The 18,658-nt window shown below is 33.7% G+C and overlaps 1 protein-coding gene across 2 annotated transcripts in view; it reads left to right on the plus strand.

The window, feature by feature from the left end:
* RRM2B (ribonucleotide reductase regulatory TP53 inducible subunit M2B) overlaps window positions 1–15,969 on the plus strand; it is a 28,879-nt gene extending 12,910 nt beyond the window's left edge. Inside the window, exons 4-10 of one of the 2 annotated variants that reach the window (XM_031439424.2) lie at window positions 16–149; window positions 563–657; window positions 3,816–3,949; window positions 7,930–8,034; window positions 9,216–9,329; window positions 13,243–13,424; window positions 15,858–15,969. In XM_031439424.2, the coding sequence (XP_031295284.1) occupies window positions 16–149; window positions 563–657; window positions 3,816–3,949; window positions 7,930–8,034; window positions 9,216–9,329; window positions 13,243–13,395 (735 nt within the window). In that variant the 3' untranslated portion in view covers window positions 13,396–13,424; window positions 15,858–15,969. Of the gene's footprint in view, window positions 1–15; window positions 150–562; window positions 658–3,815; window positions 3,950–7,929; window positions 8,035–9,215; window positions 9,330–13,242 lie in introns of both variants that reach the window. The other variant, XM_064476917.1, reaches the window with a different exon arrangement.
* Window positions 15,970–18,658: the final 2,689 nt, after the last annotated feature.

The raw sequence follows: 18,658 nt of genomic DNA on the forward strand, positions 1-18,658 counted from the left end.
CCCTTATTTTCTTAGGTGGAGCGCTTTAGTCAGGAGGTGCAGGTTCCAGAGGCTCGCTGTTTCTACGGCTTTCAAATTCTCATCGAGAATGTTCACTCAGAGATGTACAGTTTGCTAATAGACACTTACATCAGAGATCCCAAGAAAAGGTATTATGCTGGGATTTTATTTACAAGGGTTTATCCTATTGCTTGATTATGTAAATATTAGGGAAACATTATTCAAATATGGAAGTTTGGGAGTACAATATTTTCTATTGCTTAATGTTGTGTTGGGTTAAAAAAAACTTGTATAGGACCAGTTAATCTTTGGATATTGTATCTTAAAAAACTATTCACCAGCACAGTCTGTTTAGAAATTAAATGTTCTAATTTAGTCAGTTTTGTATTAGACCATATCCAAACTGCTAATTTGAGTTTCACTTTCAGTTCTGGATTTTATAAACATGCAAAAATACAGAAAAACTACAAGTCTGTTACATACCATAGAATTACATAGAATCAAATATATTCTGATTAAAATCAAGTGAGTAACTTTGCTATTAATTATTTTGTTTTTACAGGGAGTTTTTGTTTAATGCAATTGAAACAATGCCATATGTTAAGAAAAAAGCAGATTGGGCCTTGAGATGGATAGCAGATAGAAAATCTACTTTTGGTATGTAGCTTTAATTTATATATGATCAAATTTGCCATGGGTTATACAGTACTATTTTTTGTGATGTAGAATTACATTTCCTAATAATTAACTAGAAACTGGTGAAAAAATAATCTAAAGCTGTTATCTATTCTGTTTATTAATTTGGAAATTGAAAGGTTAAAATGTCAGTGATAATTATAGGTAAATACGAGTCAGTCACATAGACTGACAAGAATATTAGAGAAATCCTCAGTTTGTATTTGCTTTCAGGAATATTTATTGTCCCTAAAATAAAGCAAGTTAAAGTCTTAACATTTTTCAGAGAACAAATATGTAGATTAGTGCATTCAACTAAGGCAATAAACAGTTTGCAGTAACAGACTTATTTTTCACAGATAAGTTAAATGCAAACACCCTTTTGGATGAGTTGAGATCCAATAACATTTTTTTAAGGAAGCCATTAGTATTGTATCTTACACATAGTAGTTGCTCAATAAATATTTATTACATTTAATTAAAATAGTCATATATTTAATTTGAATGGAATACTACTAAGCCATAAAAAGAACAAAATTTTGTCATTTGCAGCAACATGGATGTATTTAGAAGGCATTATGCAAAGTAAAATAAATCAAATAGAGAAAGGCAAATACTGTATGATATCACATATATATATGGAATCTGAAAAATACAACAAACTAGTGAGTCTAACAAAAAGAAGCAGACTCACAGATATAGAGAACAAACTAGTGGTTAATGAGGGGGGGCAATATAGAGGTGAGAAAGTGGGAGGTACTGTTGGGTGTAGGACAGGCTCAAGGACATACTGTACAACGTGGGGAATATAGCCAATATTTCACGAGAACTGTAAATGGAAAGTAATCTTTCAAAATTGTATAAAAATTCAAAAAATAAAATAAAAAGAAAAAGAAAGAGAATAATTTGAATAGTGCTAAGTAACTGTCTTATTCTTACCTATTTCACAATTGGTTTTCTTCACTTTCTGGTTTTATTCATTATGTGGGGAAGCAGGTCTCAAAATTCTTGGTCTTATTATTCCTTTGTACTCTTGAAAATTATTGAGGACTCCAAAGTGATTTTATTTATGAGGTTATATCTATTGATATATCATATTGATTGATTGTATATATTGATATCTATCTCTGTAATAGAAATTAAGACCAAGAAACTTTAAAAATAGTTACTTATCAATGCATTTTAAATTAACAGTAATAACCCATTATATTTTAAAATAAATAACATATATTTATGAAAAGAAACACTGTATTTTCCAAAAAAAAAAAAAATTTGGTGAGAATGGCATAGTTTTTAAATTTTGGAAATCTCTTTAATACCTGACTTAATAGAAGATAGCCATATTGTATCTGCTTCTGCATTCAATTTATCGCAGTATGTTGTTCTAATTGAAGTACATGAAAAAAATCCAGCCCCGTACATATGTAGTTAGTAAAGGGTGGAGTATTTTACTAAATTTTTCAGATTGTTGTGAATATGTTGTGCAGTCTCTGGAAAACACCAGTGTACACTCATGAGCGAATGGTAGTAAAAGAGATAAATACTATTTTAGTATTATTATGAAAATAGCTTGACCTCACAGACCTCCTGAGTCTGTGGATCTCCAGGGATCCCTGGACCACACATTGAGAACCAGAGATGTAGCATAAGATACAGGCAAGCATGTATGTCAGGGAAGAAACACACATTTCAGCATTGCCTTAGTTCATTTCGAGAATGAGAAAAGCAGTGGTTCTCAATGTGCATAAAAATCACCTGGAGAATTTGTGGAAAAATCCTGCAGCTTGTTGGTCCTCCCCAGAGAGTGATTTAGGAGGCCCAGGTGAGCTTGAGGAACCTGCATTTTGTACCCAGCTGGTTCTCTCACAAGCGGTTTGAGACGCCCAATCTTCAGAAACACTGGCTTTAGAGAAAAACAAAGACAACTGTCAGGGTGTTTAATATGCACTGAAAAGATTAGTGTGGATAGATAATGATGGAAATGATGGACAGGTTCACAGAAAGCACGTATTTCATGACACTATGAAAGAGGTAACCTAGAGACAGAGGAAACAGAGGAGGGTGGCAGTCATCCTGCAACAATCTGCTTGGTTTTAAAAATATATGTAAAGAACTTTAAACATTAAATATATTGACTCAACTTTAATATATGTAATGAAATTACATTTCAAATATCAAAAAAATTATTAGTTATACAATCTTAGTACTCCGCATCATAGAGATTAGCCATATTTTAAAAATATGTACTACTTTCCTGTCAATAAAATAAACCATGAGGCCTTTACAATTCATTATGGCTTTAGAATTAATGTTTTGGAAGTCTCTTTTTAGTTCACATCTATTCTTCAAAATTTGTAAAATTTATTCTTCATAATCCTTTAATCTTCTCCAAAAGAATAGCCTTCTATAACTATTTCTGTTACAATGTTCATTCTTTAGCATTCACATGAATGCATAGAATAGTTACAGCAACAGTATTCCTCTTATTAACACTTTGTATTAAATTATTGTCTAGGTCCTTTGGAGATAAATGTTCTGCATCACCCTTATGTCAGTTAAAATGTATCAATTATAACTACCCATTAGCTTATTAACGGTAAGATGAAAATATATGTTAAATTAATGATAAATCTCCATCCTAAAAAAAATATAACTCACTAGTCTGAAGAGCCACTTTTATTTTCAGGAGGGTCAACAGAGCATAGTGCACAAACCCATGTGTATATACATGCTACATTCACACACGCACCTGAGCTCACAGGCATGTATGGTACACAGATAAATCGCCTTTTTTTCTGGGTGTGGAAGGCTCTGCTTTGCCCATATTCTACAGGAGTCCACTGTCAGATATAGGAATTGAAGTAGACAGAACTTTCTGCTCTAGTTGGTAGAGGTGGTAAATTTCCTCCTCTGGAGACTTTTGGCCATAGCACTAACTTGTTGATTTTGTATCTTAGCAAAACAGCTATGGTATTGTTATTAATATATATATATATATATATATATATATGTAAAATATTTATATATATATGTAAAATATTTATATATATATGTAAAATATATATAAAATAGATATCTAAGCTTGAAAACATCTGTAGTATATGATATTTCAGAAAGTGAAACTATTTTATGTCTCCCAGGGGAAAGGGTGGTGGCCTTTGCTGCTGTGGAAGGAATTTTCTTCTCAGGCTCTTTTGCTGCTATATTTTGGCTGAAGAAGAGAGGTCTTATGCCTGGCCTCACTTTTTCCAATGAACTCATCAGCAGAGATGAAGTAAGGAATGACGTATTCTTCTGATTATGTTTGTATTCATGTTTGGTGTTCATTTATTTTTCTTTCTCCTGAAAGTGCTTATGGTGACACAAGTATCCTGGTAATTAAAATAAAATAGGAAGTCACTTCTTCCTTGAATTTTAAGAGTCCATATTTCCCACCTTCCTCTTACTGTTCTTCCTCAATCTCTTCTCACCCTTAAATGGCATTGTACTCCTGGGTTCCCATCTTGACCTCTCTTTTTCCCTAATCGTGACCTCCTGACTGTATTTATTCCCGTGGAATCAGTCACCACCTACATGCTCATAGCAACTAAAATTTTATCTTTACCCTGGTTATTCTTTCCTGAGCTCCAAGCCCATATATTCATGTGCATGTTAGAGATTTTCTGCTGGAAGCCCCACAGGTATCTCATACCTAATAGTTCAGAAATCAAACTCATCATCCTTCTCCCAAAAGGTTTTCTTCCTTCTGTTTTCCCTAACTTGTTGTGTGGTACGACTTTCTACCTGGTCATCCAAATTTGAAACCTGGTAGTCATTTCAGATTGCTTATCTTTTCCAGCCACATCCAATCAGTAACTAAATCTTGTCTCCTTCTGTCTGCAACACTCTTTCTGTCTTTCCTACCAGTTTTTTTCCGCCTGTTGATTACCTTCTCACAAATTGCCACTTAAAACTTTCCTGACCCAGTTATGTAGAATTGACCACTCTTTCCTCTACATATCCCTTTGAAACTTGAACTTGTCCCTATCTTAGAGTCTACAACATGCATTGCACTTCTTGTATCTCTCTGCTGGACTCTAAGCTCCTTGAGTGCAGAAAGTTTGTTATTTATCTTTCTGTTCTCAGTATTTAGCCCATTACAGCCATTCAGGTCACAATTATTGACTAATCCTGGCTCCTCAACCTATCTCTTTTTATTTATTTATTTATTTTTTCCCTCACCCTATTTCTAGTGACCTTGTCGAGTTACTTAATTTCTCTGAGCCTCAGTTTCTTTAACTATACACCTTAAACAGGGTTTTGTTAAAATGCAGTGAAACAGTATGTATGAATGTACTTTTTAAGTGCCATAAAATGCTTCATATAATTACTTTTTGTTGTTTCATTTCTTTAAACTTCTAACAATTTTTATTATTAATGTCACATAAGATTATTACAGAGAATTAAGAGAAAGAAATCATTCAATCTCAATACACAGGGATAGCCACCTTTCAGATTTCATTTATTTCCTTCTGGACAGTTTCCTACATTTAAATCTATGCAGCTATATTCCAACATCATATTTTTATAATTTGAGATATCTTGCTTTTTTCATATTTTTACAAGCTAAGCTATTCTTATTTCACTTAGCAGAATATTGTATTTTTCTATGATATTAAGCATTTTTTGAAATATAATATATATATATACTAATTAATGCGTATATCATGTCTTTGACTCTTCTATAATTAGAAATTTAGGTTGTCTGCAGGCTTTTTGTTTATTTGTTTGTTTATTTGCTAAAATGCAAAATGAGTATCTTTGTATACAAGCTTTGTTCCAATTTCACATTATTTTCCTAAGATAGATTCCCTAGAAATAAAATTACTAGAGTATAAAGTATGGACATTTTAAAGGCCTTCGTAGTTGCAGATTTTTTTCCAGAAATCTAGTAACAATTTGCAGCCCCACCGAATAATGTATGAATGTGTCTTTCCTTACCACACCCTCACCAGAATTTGAATTTACTTGTTAAGTATTGGACAAATTTGATAGATATAGCTAGTCTCTCATTATTGGTTTTATTCTCATTTGTTTGATTACTACTTAGATTGAACACTGTTTTCATAATGATACCAGTCATTTGTCTTTTTTTCTGTACTTACCTATTCTTGTCTTTTGCCTTTATTTCTGTAGATATACTTTCCCGATGCACAGTAACTGGGCTCTTTCATTAAGTATTTGTTTATTGAATTTGTTATAGTATTTGTTATATTTATCACATAACTATAATATAAAATATAAATTTTGTTTTATTTATTGCAGATATTTTCCTAGTTTGTCCTTTTCTTTTAAACTTTGTTCTTTTTAATGTACAGAGACCTGAAATTTGTGTGATCTACTTCTAGAGACGAGTTAAATAGTCACATATATTTTCTTTTTGGCTTTTTAACATTTAACTCTCAAAGGCAATTGGAATTGGTTTAGTACAAGTATGGAATTTAGTGTAAATATGGTATAGGATAAGTTAGAATTTAACTTAATTTTATTTCACACACTTTTGGGAAATTTTTCCAGTTCTCTTTGTTAACTAACCCTTCCTTCTCCATTCACTTATGATGTCTGTATTATATATTAAGTTTTCAAGTATACTAAAATCTGTTTCAGGGCTTTTTCTTTTTCATTAACGTGTCAAATTTCATGCCATAACAAACTATTGTAATTCTTACAGTTTTTTATGTTCTGATAATTAGTAGGATAAATCTCACAACTTTCCTTTTTAAAGTATGCTTAAAATTAAGATTCTGCCCATTTATTCTTTCAGATTAATTTTTTTAACTAAAAACAATCCCACTGGGATTTTATTTTGAGTCACTTTAAACCTCAAAATTAATTTTTTTCCCTTATTGATTTACCAATTATGAATGCCTACCTTTGATTTACTCATCTCTGTAATAGGTAGCTAGCTGTAGGTTCCAATCAACACTTCCTCACCTTTCAGCAGTTTACTTGAAATTCAGCCTTTGGTAATTTGAAGTATTCTCTTGAGCCAAGTGAGGTGGAGTGTGTTTCACTAGTAAATTTTTTCTAAGATTAGCTATTCAAAGGTTGTTTTTTTTTTTCCTAATGGTTTCTTCTGGGAATGACAATTTAACTAGGTAAATAATCCTTGGAATACAACCTTTGATTTGAGTCTTTTGATTGATTTTGGGTTTTTGTTGATTCATTTAGAAAAATCTAAGCAACTCTGATTTGTGATCCTCTAAAGTGCACGTTCCTTCCTCCCTCCCTCTTCTCCCTTGTTGGCTTACAGAATTATTTTTTTTCTTTGTAGTTTAGAAATGTTAATTGACTCTGCCTTGTTTTCAGTCTCTAATTGTTAATTTTGTTTAGAACGCCATCTTTCTATACCTCTGGCCTTTTTCTCTTTTTTTGTTTTGACTTTTTGAAATTTTCTTCCGTTGTTTTCAACTTTATACTGCTTGTTCTGTGTTGAGATCCTGATTATTGTATGTTGAATCTCCTTGCTCTGTTCTCCAGTTATTTAAGATTCTGTACCATTTTATATATTTGCATAACCATTCTGTTCTCAAGGTATTTCACAAGTTTATCATCTTCTTTGGTTGAGTTATCTGCAGTATCATCTCTGGTTTATACAGCTTCAGATGGTATATTCACTTTCCATTTTCATTGCACTAAATTCATTTTTATCTTGAGCCATTCTTGTTTAATTTTTTGTTTATTTTTTTTAATGGAGCTAATGGGGATTGAACCTAGGACCTGCTGAATGCTAAGCATGCACTCTACCACTGAGCTATACCCTCCCCCCATTCTTGTTTAATGTAACTGTTGTATTTTTGAAGTCTCTAAGTGAGTTTTATCTGTTCTTTCAATAGTTATTGTTTTTCAGTCACTTCTTGATTTTTTTTTAAAGACATTGAAAATTAATGAATTTTCATTTTGGTTCTTCTTGCATTGTTTTCCTTTCCAAAATGTTTTTGGTTGCAGATTTGTTGTTGTTGTTGTTGTTAATTAATTCTTCTTTCATGTTAATGAACTGAAATCTGCTGGTATTGAAAAATTTTCCTTATAGGTTTTATAATTGACAGTTTAATAAGATTTGAAGAGAAGTTTCTGGCCCTAATAGTCCTTCTATCTTCCAGAAGTTCAATGTTGCATTCCTAGAACCCACTTTATTTGTAACGCCTGACACATCATTGTGTAAAAATAGCTGATTAAACATCCTTTGACAGTGGTATTTTTCTTCTATTTTAGGGTCTTCACTGTGACTTTGCTTGCCTGATGTTTCGGTACTTAGTAAATAAGCCTTCAGAAGAAAGGGTTAGGGAGATCATTGTTAATGCTGTTGAAATTGAGCAGGTAAGCAGGGAAGCTTATATAATTAGCACATTTCTCTTTCTTTGGTGTTTGTACCATTATTGTATTAGGTTGATTCATATGAAATTGCCATTTCGTAGGTCAAAACAGATGTCAGCAATATTATATGGTGAACCAAATACCAATACCAATAAATGATGTATTGCAATTATTATGTCATCTTATCATTCGGTTTATAAGTCAGTCTTTATTATATATTAAGATTTTATGTGTACTAAAACTTGTTTCAGGACTATTTTTTGGTCTCATTGACCTATCTGTCAAATTTCATGCCATAACAGACTGTTTTAATTATCTTATTTTGTATTTTTAAAATTTTAGCTCCTAAAGGGCAGTGATGGTTTCAAAAAACTAGCAGAGTATCTAGCTTGAAGTGTGCGTCAAATGTTTATAGAATGAATAAATCAATGAATTTGTGAATAATAAACTGTAATTCATGGCTTGTAAAGATCTCTGACTAGAAAGACCTGATACTTAGAATGTATTTTTATCATTTGAAAGAACTAGTTTAAAAGTAAAATAAATTTAAAAAAATGTTAATAGTGCATACTTTAATAGCCATCGTTTTCATACTGGGAAGGGGAAAAGGTATAAAATGCATTTTTATATCTTGAATCATTTTGAGAACTAAATCCAAATGGTTAATATGTTTTTACTTTTTCCTCTATTAACACTTTACCACTGTCTTTCAATAAAATTAAAGTTCAGTTTATCTCCCCAGATCCATTTCTATGTCTTTCTCATTTTCTTTGTTAAGGTTTTCTCTCTTTCCCAACTCCGTTTCATAGTGATGTTCCCCACAATAATCATCTTAGGTGAAACTTTTTTTGGATATTTCAGAACAAATTATACCCCTTTTTCTATTGAAAAAGCATATACATTCAGGGCATACAAGTGTACTTTAAAAAATACCAGTAATTTAATAGTTTCCATTTCTTTTGGCTACTTGAAAATGTGAAGTTATGTAAATAGTAATACCCCCAAAATTTTAAAACAAATGGGCACTGTTTGCCATGTTGAAAGAATTTATCCTAGTGTACTCTCCTGGAACAAGACCAGTGACTTAGAAGACTGATAAAACTAAAACCTTCTTTTTATTTGGAAAATACATACTGTTTATTGTTCTTTCTTTCAATTTTATTCTGTTTTTGTTTATGTCTCAGGAGTTTTTAACAGAAGCTTTGCCAGTTGGCCTCATTGGAATGAATTGTGTTTTGATGAAACAGTATATTGAATTTGTAGCTGACAGGTTGCTTACAGAACTTGGATTCTCAAAGGTAAGGTGTTTAAAAATTTATTACTACTAGCTAAAATGTTACAGTCAGGTAAGTCCTCTAAAACACATACTATATTTCACTGAAAGTTTTTGTAACAGACTAGTCTATTTTTTATTTTTTAAATGGATTTATTTGTTTTTAGATTTTTTTTTGGGGGGGGAGGTAATTCAGGTTACTTATTTACTTATTTTTTTAACAGAGGTACTAGGGATTGAACCCAGGGCCTTGTGCTTGCTAAGCATGAGCTATACCACTGAGCTGTACCCTTCCCCCGAGACTAGTCAGGTTTTTAAATTGTCCGTGACAGAACCTTCTTTTGTATGAACAAATTGATTTTGCAAAATTCTAAAATGAAACTCAAAATGAAATTCATAACTGAAGTAGGAGGCTGATAAATCTTAGAACTAATAAGCTCAGTAAATTACTTTGTGATAATTGTAGGTATGTGTTTAATAGAACTGTCTTTAAGTAATTGGATTTAATATGCCAATGTATGTTTACCTTCCGAGAAATCCTCATGTGTCTATGTTGTAATTTTGGGGTTAATACTTTTAAATAGAAAATTATAATATAGGAATACTCCTAATAATAGAAAGACATTAACTGTCATATTTGACTCTTTGAACTCAGTTGTCTTTCAGTTATTTATGTCATTTTGCTTATCAGAGACAGTGTACCTCAATTTCATAAAAAGGTGCACTTTTCACGTGATTTAAAAGGAGGCTGCAGCCAGACTACCTGGGTTTGAATCCTGGTTCCACCACTGTCTAGCACTGTGACCTTAGGCGAGTTGCTTATCTCTGTCTCAGTCTCCTCACCTGTAAAATGGAGATAATAATAATACTGCTTACCGCAAATAATTGTTGATGCGTTGGTATACTTAAAGCACTTGAAACAGTGTCAGTGTAAATTGTACTAAATGGTCATATTGTATTCGTCATAAGTAGAACATTCACAGAAATTTACTATGTACTATACCATGTTCATTAGAAATTATGTTTTGATTTCTTTGTATGGAAATGGAAGTTTAAATTAATGAGAAGCCTTATGAAATCCACGATGCTAGGGTAATCATTACCTCTCTTGGTAATGCATTTATTTTCTGGTAACGACAGAAATACTGTAATGAAAGAGTCAGATGCGGTAAAGATTTTTTTGTAACTATATATTGTAAAGTATAAATTCTTTATATCTTAGTATTTTAGTTACAAGAGCCTCTCTTTTTACAGATCATTGAGAGAAATAAAGATTGTAATTATATTAACATGATCTCTGAAATTTATAAACCATATATTATAATAAATCATTTTTGTTCTTATGTTATATAATATATTTGTTACGGGAAAATTAATTTGCTTACTTAAGCCTTAAAGTGAACGCACTATCCTTTAACCCACCCCACTATCCTCACACCTACATATCCATGTTCTGCTCATTTGAAACCTACAGACCCCCAGGTCTAATTTTCTTTTGGGGAACTTGCTAACTGTAGGTATACAAAACATGCCTCCTAAGAAGAAAATCTGAATGTAGTTAAAACATCATTTCTCCACAGGCCTTCAAAATATCTCAGTAAATTCCAGAAAGCAGAAATTATACTGACCTCTTAGATTTCAATGCAATAAGATTAGAAATTAACAATACAAGATTGCCAAGAAGTTCCATATACTTAGAAATTGAAACCACACCCTTTGAAATAAGGTTAAAAATGAAAATATAAACTAATAGAAAATATAAACTAAATGACAATAAGATTACTATATATCACAACTTATAGAATGCAGCCACATAGATCCTCAGAAGAAAATTTGGACCCTTGAGTGTGTATATTAAGAAAGCAAGACAATTTAAAATACATGAAGTGTGATTTCAAGGAGCTAGAAGAAGAATTATTCTTATAATGATAGTTTTGGGTAAAATAAGAGATTATTTAAATTAGCAAATGGTTGTTATTTATACAGAATTCTAAGTAGGAGCCACATTAATGCTGTTCTCAGCTTCTCTTTTAGTTTTGGATTAGTCAATAAATATTTGAGTACTTCTATGTGTCAAAATAAGTCACTTAATTTAGGCTGGTCTTAGTTACTTTGTCCATGCTGTGAATGATTTGGATCAGATTTTTGGGAAGATACCCAGTTTTAAAATCCAGTGAATCTATGACTGTTGTCCAATGTTCTTTCCACTGTATCCTGCTGTGTGTGATAACTCACATTCACTCCCTCTTAAAACTGTTTCCAACAGGCAGTTCCACAGTTCAGCCACACCCAGTATATGAATTTTTTTTAGAAAAAAAATAGCTTTATCAAGATATAAATCACAGAGCATGCAGTTCACCTACTAAGAAATGTACAATTCAATAGTTTTTAGTATATTTGCAGAGTTGTATAACTATCACAACAGTCTATTTGAGAACATTTTATCACCCCACAAAGAAACTGTGTACCCATTAGCAATCATTTACCTTTCTTTCCTCCACCCCTACCTTAACCCTAGGCATTACTAATATGATTTTTGTCTCCTTAGATTTGCCTGTTCTGTGTATCCCATTTCATATAAATGGAATCATATATGGTATACACCATGTATCAGTGTATGATATATACAGTATACCAGTATATGGTATATGCAGCTCCAGTATAATGTTTTCAAGTTTCATTCACGTTAGATGTATCAGTTCTTTATTCTTTACTATGGCCAAATAATATTCCATTGTGTGGTTATACGAAATTTTATTTATCCATTTATTGGTTAATGGACATTTGGGTGGTTTGCATTTTTTGGCTTTTATGACTAATGCTGCTGTAAACATTCATGTTAAGTTTTTGTGTAGACATATGTTTTTATTTCTTTTGGGTATATAACTAGAAGTGAAATTACTGGGTCATATAGTAATTCTATTTCTAATCATTAGAGGAACTATCAGACTGTTTTCCAGAGCCATTGCACCATTTTACATTAATACCATCAGAATGTGAGGGTTCCACTTTCTCCACATCCTCACTAACACTTGTTATCTGTCTTTTTTGTTACAGCCATCCTAGTAGGTGTGAAATGGTATCTCATTATGGTATTGATTTGCATTTCCCTCTGGATAATGATTTGGAGCATCTTTTCATGTGCTTATTGGCCTTTTGTATATCTTCTTTTGAGAAATGTTTGTGTATCCATTCAGATCCTTTGCCCATTTTTGAGTTATTTGAATATATTCTTATCTATGGTAGTCATAATTCCTGCTGGAGTATTACTAATTTTTAAAATCCTCTTTTACTGTTCCTCATGAATCACTGAAATGTCTGTTTCCATCAAGCTGTATCTCCAAGCCTGTTTCTTGAATTCAGAAGTAGTTAAAAAAAAAAAAAAAAAGCTTCTTGTCAATACATGTCCCTCTTCTTGTTTGGGGCTACTATGGATAGCATTTATTCTGCCTTCCCTGATCATGGTCCCTGAACATCGATTTGTTGATTATATGTTCTCTTACAAACTAGGAGACATATTTATGCCCACAGTACATTGTTGGTAACGTCACAGTTTGTAGTATCATGTATATGTGAGTACTTAGTGGTAATACCTGTGAAAAATGCCTGTAATGTCTGTGGTGTTTTAGATTTCTCAAGTTGTGAAAATATTTTAGTTTGGTATTGAATCTTTCATTTCCTGAAACAATCTTTTTCTGTCTACTTCTTCGAATACCAGAGATGCTAGTATAGTTTCTTTAGGAGGTGAGTAGGTGATCTTAGTCATCTTAGAATTTATCAGCGTTGAGTGTCCCCAGGACCCTAGGGAACAGTGTGATCTTGCAGGTGACTAGACAGGTGTTGGGAGACCTGAGGTCTCTTTTATTTATCTGTTACTCTTCTTGTGGGGTATAATTTGGCTTCTTCAGAGTATCTAACAATATTTCTTTTCTTTCCAGGTTTTTCAGGCAGAAAATCCCTTTGATTTTATGGAAAACATTTCTTTAGAGGGGAAAACAAATTTCTTTGAGAAACGAGTTTCAGAGTATCAGCGCTTTGCAGTTATGGCGGAAACTACAGATAATGTCTTCACCTTAGATGCAGACTTTTAAAATGCTCCCAATATCTAAACTTATCATTGGTAAATAGCAGTCTTTTTTTCTCTGCTTTAAAAAAAAAAAAGAACTTATACTATCTCCTTTAGGGCATAGGAGTTTGCTCAAAAGGAAATCTAAAACTAAATTTCAGTCAAGTTGGATTTATATAAATATGCTTTAATTTTCCTGTTTAACAGCAGGAGTATGACCTAAATGCTCTTGTTTTGTCACTAAAATATAAGACGGCGTCACGTAGTTGTTGAGAGCATGGGGCGAGGGGTCAGATATGAGTTTGCAAGTCTGTCTGTCTTTGTGTGACCCATGATAAGTCAGTTAATCTCTCTAAACCTCAGTGTACTTACCTTTAAAATGAATGTAATAGTTGGTCCTAAATTCAGAGTGTGTATGAGGATTAAGACACAAAATAAGTTCTTAGCCAATGCTACTGTTGCAGCCTCCTCGTCCTCCTCCCCACTCCTCTCCTATTTTTATTATTATTAATAATGTTAATTGCAGTGATGTTGTGATAAAATACTTCCATCTCCTCAAAGTCATTGTGATTCTAGGTCCTAAGATCTAAAATTAGATCTTTGTATTTTTAATGGAGGAAGAACATAAAGATTTCCTTAAAAAGAAACATGAGAATAACCTCTTCGAACTTCTCAGTATGTAGTTAAGGAAACTGAGTATTTAGTTGCTTTGGGCAGGATACGTATGGAGTGGAATTCAGGAAGTTATCATGGTAGTTGACCTTGTAAGCAAAATGATTCTGCTCCTTCAGAAATTAAAAGGGTAATTTTTGCCAGACATAGCCCTGGAATGTTTAAAACTAGGGTGAATTATCTAGAATAGCATTTCCTGAAGAGTACTGTAAGAGCTGTTAGCCCCTCTAAATATTTTGTGGGAGGAAGAAAAAGAAGATTCTGTGGTCAAATGAGTTTGGGAAATATTGCACACTCCATTCCTTTTTAGAAAGTATAGTCAGTACATCAAAGACTAAGAATTTCTGCAGTACATAAACTTACTTCCCCCTGCATATTCCAAACCTACTTAGCAGAGGTCTGTGTTTCACTTGTTAATATTTCACCTAACTGACGCTCCTCAGAACATAGTTGGAAAAACCTTGTGGACCAAGCAAGGGAGAACATGGTAAGGATTAGTGAACCATTTCAACTTTGTGCCAAGCTGAGTAATGTACCTGTGATTGACCTCAGCTATGTTTCTTATACTCCTAAAACTCTTCTATGCTATTATAAGATTTGGTTCTTTTCTGCAACTATGCACGCTGCACGATAGCAGATGGTGAGGGAAACTGAGGAAGGGCCAGCAGCCAAGGTCTCTGAGAAGTCTGCGCCCTCTATCATAGGGAAATGTCAAGGTAGCCTGAGCTCCGGCAAGCAGTGGGGCTCCTCACTCACAACAAACTACTTTATAAAATTCTGGAATAAGGTTTAGAGATTTTTCTCTTTGCATACATTTTGATTCCATTCATTATACAACTATCTAATTGGTTAAAACTTGGAGTTTTCAAGTGATGTGAAAGGACAGGCCATAACGTTGTCTATTGGAGTATATCAGAAACTTGAGCTGTTTTGGCCTATGATGATACCATTTACTTGTTCAACACTTCGTAGTTTGGGAAGTGTTTTTACATCACCTGATTTGATCTCACAACAGCCTTATGAGCTTGAAATTTTACAGATGGAGAGAGTGAGGCTCAGAGACGTTCAATAACTTGACCAAGATCTGCTCATAGTCACTGTCCCTACAATATATTTCTTTTCTCAGAGGTTATCATATTTCTTATATTTAGTCCCCTGCCATCCATCTTGATTTGATTTTGCCTATTTTCCCATTAAAGAATCACATACCTTAATTAGGGTGTCATATACATTAATTAAAATATCATAGTATTATAAACATTTTAACTATATTTGGGTAATGTGTTCAAAGATATTTATCTACTGCCATACAAAAACTTACATTTAAAACTGATAAAGTATCAGTGGTGACATCAGAATGAAAGAAAAAAAGTTTTATATTGCATATTCCCTTTGTTTTGAATCCAAATCTTTTTTCTCATAGGTAATGACAGGTGCCTTAATATGATGCTTATTTATAGTAGCAATAAACCTAACTGTATTGAGATGAAGTTTTAATACTGAAATACTGGATTTTTAATACACTGGTTTATTATATTAAGTATTCTATTCCCTTTTCCTGGCTTCCAGGTTGCATATTTATTTATTATGTTTAATATTTTGGTTCTTAGTTCTTAAGGAATCAAGAAGTTGTGGAATCTCTTTTTACTATCATCTCACAGGCAAAGAAAAAAATTCAGAGTATGTTTATAACTTTTTCGTTTTAACAGCACATGTATATAAATCATTGCCATAGTAAAGTTAAGTTGATATTTAAGAATGTGAAAACTAGTTATCCTATGACAAATTGCATTTATTAAAAATGTTTCATTGTAGCATAGAATCATGGCTTGGAAGGACTCAGGAAGACCGTTTGATCCAGTGCTCTCAACAGGGCTGTTCCGCTGTCTGATTACATGCAATAATAAAGTTATTCTTACAAAATAAACTTACCTCAATCATGTCTTTATACATGAAATTTTTCCAGTTCTCTCATTTTGGAATATCCAAATTTTTCTGCTTCTTTCACCATTTTGACTTTCACTTGTTCATAGAAAAGGTGATTATTGAGAAAACATGGCAGCCTATATATTAAAAAAATTAATTATTTAATATTCAGAATTTTGCATTTTACATTTAAATATATTAACATCATGTCATAGAATTCCCAGATTACATCTGTGCAGATTAAGGGCTGAATGTCACTACCTGATTTTCGGGGATAAAGAAAATCTGCTGATGGGCTGCATGAATGCCAGTTTAGTCCTTTCATCAGTTATTATGTGTTTTAACTAAGCTGGGTGAATTGTTAGCCAACTCAGGAACTCTTCCGCAGCAGGATCTGCGCGAGTGGCACAGAAGTCAAGTCTGTATGTCTTCATTCTCCCCGCCATTTAAAGGGTCTGCTCCTTTTTAGACAGCCACAGGACTGAAGGAGAAATCTGATACTCCTGAGGCATTAGGATGAACGAATTTAAGCCTTCAAGTTTGGGGCTTAATTCCGTTACAGAAAATATAGGTAAAAATGAAAGGCTGAAGAATAATTTTTTGTGTGTACAGGTAAAAATATAACAACTCAGTCTTTTTCTAAGTTTACAAGAATCTTAACTTGTGCATTTGACTCTGTTTTACAATGGTGTTTTGATTTTTCCAAATGTCTAGTCATTTAGCACAGTTACTATCTACTGTGTATTCTGAAAGCTTTATTAAGTGTGGTGTACTTAAGTACTTTTTTGATAAAATATATTACAGTCAATCAAGCCAAGCTGCATATATAAAATTTGGGCTTTTTTTTTTTTTTTAAAGAAATGAGTTGTTTCGTTATTTTTTGGTTTAGTATGTTGAAATAAACTGTATCATAGCTACATCATTTTGTGTATGTCCTTTCTGAGTAAGAATGTTTCTTTATAAGTGCAGAGGCTACCCCAATCAAGGAATATATATATTTTCTATTCATGTATACAGATAAATACATACTGTTCACTTTGTTCAACCATTCCTCCTCCCACTCTGACCTAAGTGGGACCCCCTAGTTCTCTCTTATCTTTCTCCCAATCCCTGAACCTTTTTTCGTATCTCTTTGTATTCAGCTAAGATTCCACAATCTATCATATTACTAAGAGTAACATTCTTTATCAATACCCTGAACTCTGTTCTTCATCTGCATTTCTACCTTACATAGAAAATTCAGAGAAATTTCTTCACCCTGTTACATCCATGTTTGCACCCCTGCAGCCAAATACTGCTAGAGAAAAAGTCATGTAAGACAAACTGGATCTACTGTATGTTCGTGACTGTCTACTGTCTTAGTCCATTTGGGCTGCTATTAAAAAACTACTATAGACTGGCTGGCTCAAACAAGACATTTCTCACAGTTTTAGAGGCTGGGAAGTCCAAGATGAAGGTGCTGACAGATTCAGTGTCTGGTGAGCCTTGTTTCCTGGTTTATAGACAGCTGTCGACAGCTGTCCCTCCGTGTGTCCTCACGTGGAGGGAGCTCTCTGAGGGCTCTTCCACAAAGGCACTAATCCCACTCATGGGGGCCCTGCCAATCACCTCCCAAAGGCCCCACCCCCAAATGCCATCATACTGGGGTTTAGGTTTCCCCATGAATTTTGGTGGGACGCAGACACTCGATTTATAGCACCTACCCCAGCCCTGTCTGACAGTCATACTAGTTTCCTGATAAACTTGTTCTCCGTCCTCCACAATTGCTTTTTTCATGCTGTTTCCACTCTCTGCTCCTACCCTCACTCCCCAAAGAGATACCTTTATTGTCTTTTTTTTCTTTTTGGACTATGGGCACAAGAGATGCTCTCAGTCAGCAGACATTTTTGACAATATAGGAGCTCTAAATCTAGAACCGAAGAAGTGGGCAGTAGAATTGATGGTACAAGTTTCTATGCACGATTTCTGTTCTGTGCAGTCATTACAACCAGAAGGTGATGAAGGAGGATATCTGGGAATATCTGGGAATAAACACTCAGTCCTGGGAGCTGCTGCTCCCACTCCCACCAGGTGCTTCTCGCAGGGCTGCCAGTACTGTTCCATCTGTACAACACGTGCTTCATCTGGGCCCAGTGTTAGGCATGTGATCCAGGCATGGCCAGGTCCTTACCTAAGCTCTTTTTTATTGAAACTAAAGGAAAAGGATCATTTTTGTTCTAATGACAAAACTAGAGAAAGAGGCCTAGTTCTACCTCCCCCGAGGCCAAACCTTATCCCAATTCTTTGCAACCTTTCATTGTCAAGGTAATAAATGCCTACATTTTGCCTAAGATAGTTCAAGTTAAGTTTCTTGTTTTGCAACCAAAAGGACCCTATTTAAAACAGAAATTGGTTCCTGGAAACAACACAAACAAAAAAAGTGATTGGAAAGAACCAGAGTGTTCACGTGTGTATCAGTCCAGGAGCTGAGAGCCCAGAGTTGGCACCCTGAGTGGGCCCTGAGAGCTGGTGTTTGAGTCTGCAGTGAAACTGAAGTACCTCGGAGGACAAGGTGAAGAGGAGGAGAGGGAGGGATAGCTAAGTTGTGAGTCTCAGAAGAGCAGCGTTGTTACAAAAGAATGTGGTGTCCGTGGTCTGCCTGTTAATCCTGCGATGAAAAAGCAGCTGACCTTGTTTTACATGACCTTTTT

Source organism: Camelus dromedarius, chromosome 20 (genome assembly GCF_036321535.1).
Source record: "Camelus dromedarius isolate mCamDro1 chromosome 20, mCamDro1.pat, whole genome shotgun sequence".
NCBI lineage: Eukaryota > Metazoa > Chordata > Mammalia > Artiodactyla > Camelidae > Camelus > Camelus dromedarius.